At 36.8% G+C, this 7063-nt stretch overlaps 1 protein-coding gene across 1 annotated transcript; it reads left to right on the forward strand.

Annotated features, from left to right (window-relative positions):
- The first annotated feature begins 1919 nt into the window (after nucleotides 1-1919).
- LOC149162291 (uncharacterized) lies at nucleotides 1920-5837 on the forward strand. Its single transcript, XM_089435663.1, has 2 exons — nucleotides 1920-5093; nucleotides 5215-5837. The coding sequence occupies exons 1-2, from the start codon at nucleotides 2039-2041 to the stop codon at nucleotides 5646-5648; spliced, it is 3489 nt and encodes a 1162-aa protein (XP_089291789.1). The 5' UTR covers nucleotides 1920-2038; the 3' UTR covers nucleotides 5649-5837.
- The last annotated feature ends 1226 nt before the right edge of the window (nucleotides 5838-7063 follow it).

The raw sequence follows: 7063 nt of genomic DNA on the forward strand, positions 1-7063 counted from the left end.
ATTTGCTAAAAATAAAATTGAATTGATACCATTACTTAATGGAATGAAGTGTAGATGAAGATAACTAGGTTGTTATACATTCACAAATCCATTATTTATAGGACAAATGTATAAGTTAATTTATTTTTTAAACATGTATAATTGTATAAATGAAATGATTTCTGAATATTAATAAACATCGATTCAAATAAGTATGTAAGTATTAAGTATATTTTACATAGTTAAGATTTTAAGTATGGGGGATTTACGCAGTGCATTATGTTAGATATCATTTTTGGGATTCAACTGCGTTAAGTAAGTCATTCAAATGTATGACCATTTCCATGAGAGGTAGTCGTAACTGACTAATTTCTCATGATTTTTGAATAGTTCACTTAGCACTCATTGCATCGGGTGATGCTCACAGGGGTGAAGAAGTGGGATTGAAACTAGTGAAATGTGGAGAACGAATCACATAGCATCAATCATCACTTCCGGGGCTTGCACCTGGTAACCAGGACTTCCCAGGAGGTCACCCATCCCAGAACTCCTCTGGCTCAAGCGCGCTTAACTGTGGAGTTTTTTCCCCACAATCAAGCCCACTTAGCTTGCTACCCTATTTGCAAAACCTTAGCAAGTATTGTGCCTCATGAACCATTCAAGTAGAGATCCCTTGACTCTTTTTGAATTTAAGTATGGGGGATTTACGCAGTGCATTATATTAGATATCATTTTTGGGATTCAACTGCGTTAAGTAAGTCATTCAAACGTATGACCATTTCCATGAGAGGTAGTCGTAACTGACTAATTTCTCATGATTTTTGAATAGTTCACTTAGCACTCATTGCATCGGGTGATGCTCACAGGGGTGAAGAAGTGGGATTGAAACTAGTGAAATGTGGAGAATGAATCACATAGCATCAATCATCACTAGTTAAGATTTTCTTTTAATTAATTAAATTATATTTTTATTTTATTAATTATAAAAAAGAATTAATTAATATTGAATTCTGTTTTTTTAATTAATGGAAATAACAGACAATTCTAAATTAATTTAATATTGAATTCTGGTTTTTTATTACATTAGAATTATGAGTTACAATTATGGGTAACAACATGATCATTGTGTTATATTTTTAATACAAAATCTATATTTACAACTTTTTTATTAACTATTTAATGAGCTTTCATTTTAATCATAGTTGTACAATAAAATTAGCACACCTTCATTATATCATCCTAGAAATCTTTGGCCAAAAGACTTCTAATATTAGTAGATAGGTTTTCCTTGTTCATATTTTACAATTTCTATTGGTGTCAGTGCACTCATTGCATTTATCAAATTTTTAATGTATATTGTCTAAATCTTTTATGTTTTGAAGTATTTGGTTGGAATTATGTTTTGAAGTGTTTAATTGGAATTAAAGAACATATTTTAGTCTGATAATTTTTTATTATCATTTAAGATTTATTTTTAAATAGATGCAATAAAACACTCAATTTGTCTAGAATTCATAAATCAAACTTGGAGCAATTCAAAACAAACTTGACTAAGGAACTCCGAAAACATAGCACAGTCATGGCCGTATATTTTGGAAATATATGTTTTATGTGTCTCTGTATTGGGCATAACGTCAAGTTGTGCATTGAATATTAATGTGCTTTCAACACACACGGTAAACACATGAATAAATGAATTTTATATTTTAGAGCAAACGACCAGCAGTTCGTCATTTCACCAAAACCAAAAATAACAGCGTCCGGGTAGACAAGATGGACGACTTGCGGTCAATAAAGAAAAATCCGCAAAAAAAATTGAGTTCATACCATATATTAGTATTAGTTATAGTTAGTTGAAATGGACGATATGAGTTAAACACACTGGGTTAAGTTAACAGCACTTGAGTCAACAAGAAAACGAAAATCCACCAAAATCCTTATGACTCCTTATGCCCTTAGGAAGGAATTTCACAAATGTAGTTGATATCCACAATTGCCCAAACCCTCTGAAATATTTTTGTAATTCCTTCATTTTATCGATCGCCCATCTGAGGAGCCGATGGCACCTTCCACGGATTTCATCCTCATCACCTCCACACTCATGCTCATCTTTGTTTCTGCAAACGCCCATCTTCTTCATCATTATCATGAGAAAAGTCGTGAACGACTGCAGGTCGATATAGAAGCCCTGCAAGCATTCAAAACCTCCCTCACATATGATCCTTCTCACGCCTTGGCCAACTGGGATTTTACTGCCAATCATGTCTGCAATTGGACTGGTGTCACCTGCCACCCTCACAAACTCCGCGTATCTGCCCTAAATCTCTACAACATGAGCCTGCAAGGGACTATACCTCCACATTTGGGCAATATCTCCTTTCTTGGCGTGTTGAACCTCACTTTGAACAGTTTCTCTGGCATAATCCCAAACGAATTGGGCAAGCTGCGTCGCTTAAAACGTCTGTCCCTCAATCAGAATCACTTGATTTCGTCCATTCCAGAGGCTTTGAAAGATTGCACATCTCTCAGGCTGCTTAACCTGTCCTTCAATAATTTAACAGGGACTATTCCCAGTGGTCTCGGCCAATTGCAAAACCTGCAAAATCTTTCACTGTACGGTAATGGATTGACTGGGAAAGTGCCCGAAACCTTGGGGAATTGTTCTGCGCTGGAATATCTGAGTTTAACAAATAACTTCCTTAGCGGGACTATCCCTTCTCAGCTTGGCATGCTTGCTAGAATTAAACATCTGTCTCTTGCAGAAAACCAGCTCAGTGGAGGAATCCCGCCTTCACTGCTTAATTGCACGGAGTTACGCGAATTATATTTGTCCGAAAACAGTCTTACTGGAGAAATCCCGTGGGAGATAGGAACCAAGCTCTCTAAAATTGAAAATCTACATCTTGGAGAAAGCCAGCTCAGTGGAGGAATCCCGCCTTCACTGCTTAATTGCACGGAGTTACGCGTATTATTTCTGTCCCACAACAGGCTTACTGGAGAAATCCCGTGGGAGATAGGAACCAAGCTCTCTAAAATTGAAACTCTACATCTTGGAGGAAACCAGCTCAGTGGAGGAATCCCGCCTTCACTGCTTAATTGCACGGAGTTACGCCACTTATACTTGCTTGACAACAGGCTTACTGGAGAAATCCCGTGGGAGATAGGTACAAAGCTCTCAAATTTAGAAATTCTGCTGCTCTGGGGAAACGAATTAAACGGTACCATTCCGAAATCTTTAGGAAATTGCTCTCAGCTTTTCTGGCTCGAACTCTCCCATAATTTCTTAATGGGGCACATACCTCGGGAATTTGGAAAGCTCCTTCTTCTACAGAAACTTAAACTTCATGATAATCATTTGTATAGTGAGGAATCCATTTCCATCTTTGGATCACTTTCAAACTGCACCAATCTGCAAGCACTCTCTCTTGGCATCAATGATCTTAAGGGCGACTTGCCTGGAAGCATAGGCCGTCTTTCTCAAAAGCTGCTTTATCTTGTTTTGGGTGACAATCGTTTCACTGGTAAGATACCCCAGGAGATGAGCAACCTCACTGGATTGATCCTGTTGAATCTAGCTAACAATTTTCTCTCTGGAGAAGTTCCTTCTGCACTAGGAGGGCTGTCTACTCTTCAAGCGCTGGACCTCCAAGGGAATAACTTGGAAGGTAATATACCCTATCAATTCAGTCAACTGAAAGATCTGTATGAACTGTTCCTTTCTCAAAACGCCTTTTCTGGTGAAATTCATCATGTTTTTGCAAGTTTGCAGCAGCTAAGAAAATTAGATCTCAGCCATAACAAGTTCAGTGGTAATATACCGGATAATGATATAGGGAATTGTTCCAATCTCGAGCTTTTGGACCTCAGTTATAACCAGTTAAGCGGCGTGATGCCATCCAAAGTGGCTAGCCTTCATAACCTACAGTTCTACATTAATGTCTCACATAATGCACTCACAGGAAGGGTGCCTGCCGAACTGGGAGGAATGCACATGGTTCTCGCAATTGATCTCTCCGACAATAATTTTTCAGGGAGCATACCCAGCCAATTAGTGAATTGTGCTGGACTTGACTACCTTAATCTTTCTCACAATTCATTGGAAGGCACGATTCCGACATCAATCGATCAAGTTGCAGGCCTTCAAGATTTGGATCTCTCTTTCAATAAGCTTTCCGGTCCCCTGCCTAGCTCTATAGAGAAATTACAGAAGCTTACGCATTTAAACTTGTCATACAATAACTTCACAGGAGAAGTACCATCCTCTGGAGCTTTCAGAAAACTGAATTTGACATCATTCTTAGGAAACAGTGGACTCTGTGGCAGATGGATAGAGTTACCTCATTGTAAATTGACGACAAGGCACCATCATGATTCCAAAAGAAGGGTGGTTATCTTGGCCACTTCGGTTGGTTTAACCTTGCTATTGGTATTTTGCCTAGCCTTCATGGTTTTGATATATTTTCGTAGCAGAAAGTCTGCATTGTTGGAAACTATTTCAGCGAGATTAGGGAGGATGCTGAGGAGCCAACTCCGCGAGACGAAGATTGTAAGTGAGGAAGAGGTGAACAGAGCAACTAATGGTTTCAGCCCGGATAACCTAGTGGGGCGTGGCGGCCACGGGTCAGTGTATAAGGGCGTATTAGACAACGCTACAATCGTTGCTGTCAAAGTTATAGAGTCTGCCACATCAGGAGGTGCGTACAAGAGACTCATAAAAGAATGCAAGACGTTGGGAAGAGTCCGCCATCGGAATCTGGTGAGAATGGTGGGCGTATGCTCAAGTTTGCAGGTCAAATGTTTGATTATGGAGTTCATGTCGCAGGGAAACCTGGATAAGCATTTGCATTGTAGGGAAAATAATTGCAGGTTGGATCTGAAAAGACGGCTGAGCATTCTCAAGGACGTGGCCCATGGAATGGCATACCTTCACCATCACTGTTGTCCGGCCATTGTTCATTGTGATCTGAAACCTTCCAACATTTTACTGGAGGAGACGATGACGGCTCATGTTGGAGATTTCGGTATTTCACGCCTCATGAACGATTCAACAGCAGCAGCAACCTCAGGGGACACCTCCAGTCATGTGATCGGGTCTGTTGGTTACATTGCACCAGGTAAACACTGATACAGTAGATTGATTGAGCAATGTTGTATATGGGAAATATTTGAGTCAGTGATAAAGGTTTTATATTTGAGTCACTAATAAAGGTTTTATGTATATATAATTGGTTACAGAATATGGTACAGGAGGCCGCCCGTCCATGAAAGGGGACGTATACAGCTACGGCATCTTGGTACTGGAAATGATAACGGGAAAGAAGCCCACAGATGCAGTGTTTTCAGAAGAAGAGCAATCATTGCAGAGTTGGGTGGGCGATGCATTCCCCGACAGATTGTTGGAGGTGATTGACACGACTTTGGTGGAGGAGATTAGAATGGAAGATGAAGAACATGATGTAAGTGAATTTATGGGGCATGGAATTGTTGTGATGTTGGCGAAGATAGGTGTGATGTGTAGCAAAGGGGATCCTCATGAACGACCGACTCTTCGAGAGGTTGAGGCATCGCTAGAGCAGCTAGTCGCCAAAATCCATAAGAATTCAGAAAATGAGTTGAACCGCCTTGGACAGGTGACTGACGAAGCCATTTCTGAATCTGAATCTGACTAGGGCATGTTGTGGAAGAAAATGATTAGTGGTCAGCACATATATTTGGAGGAAAATGATTAGTTTAGATTAGATGATAGTTCTGCATTTTCATTTGTTGTAAGTGTGATTATAGGTTTTTAGAAGTAGTTAAATCCAGAGATATTTTCTAGTTAATTAATCTCTTATATTCTTATTTGGGGAAGAGATTTGATCAGTTAATTAATAATTTAATTAAAATATTTTCCTATCTTAAAATAACATATATCATATATTATTATTTAATGTGTTTTTTAATTTTTTAATTCCATATGATCAATTTTTTCATCGATATTTTTCTATATGAAATCTTCTTTCCATATAGGAAAAAAACAACACACATTTTTTGGAATATCTCTAAGTTAAAATATTTTTTAATCATTGAAAATAATGATTATTGATTAAGATAATTTTTTTAGTGGTTTACAGTGATAATCATAGAATACAATTTATAATATTAAGTGGAAAGAGATTATATTGAGAACAATTTTATAAATAGTTTGAACTAGTCTATTTTCTTATTATTATCATATTTTTTTATTTTTATTTTTGAAGTTTTTAAGAATAATTGTTATTGAATAGAATTTATAGTAAAGTAAAGATTAGGTATTAATTTTGGGATTTATGTATAGTTAATGGTTTAGGATTTGCATTTTATTAGCTTATTTTATAAATAAAATTGATATGCTATTTTTTCTTTTTTTTCTTATATATAGATTTAATATAATTATAAAATTCTATAATGATGTAATTTTCACAAGTTGCCAGGGGCTAATTCATGTATGATGATAGCTTAGACCATCATTTCCAAAGTTTTATTGTCAATTTAATAGTGGCCTATAATTTGTATTTCAATATTACTAGTTATTTTACACATTAATATTACAACTGGTGGCTATCATCATACTTTGGACCACCACAAGTGGGATACTCAATAGTACATTCATGGATTGACATTTGTTTTATTAAAGAGTCGAATATTATGTATACATTCTAAATATGTATATCGATTCGTTAAATATTTTTTGTTTTATTCTTGGCAATAATGCGTTTATTCTAGACTTAAGGAACCCTCAATCTTGTCTATTTGGATTTGTATTCCTAATGTTCGTCAATACTTTGTGGAAGCAAAGATAGCGTGCTCAATTTACCTTGTTGTTGGTAGATTGTTTGCAAGGTTTACAACATTGATGAATGTTGTCTACCAATTCCTATGCCTTTTATTGATCTAATTATGATGGTTTGTCTATGATTCGTGGTAGTTTTCCCATGTCTTTGAAAAAAATTATATAGTCGCAACTAAATATGAAATTGATATTTTATGAGAAAGGATCACACAAATGGCTCTCAATTTACACAAAAATTTCAATCCCTATACTCCTAATCCCATTAATGAAAGT

The sequence above is a fragment of the Pinus tabuliformis genome, chromosome 5_2 (assembly GCF_031772625.1).
Source record: "Pinus tabuliformis cultivar Carrire ecotype Pingquan chromosome 5_2, CPIR1, whole genome shotgun sequence".
Classification (NCBI taxonomy): domain Eukaryota; kingdom Viridiplantae; phylum Streptophyta; class Pinopsida; order Pinales; family Pinaceae; genus Pinus; species Pinus tabuliformis.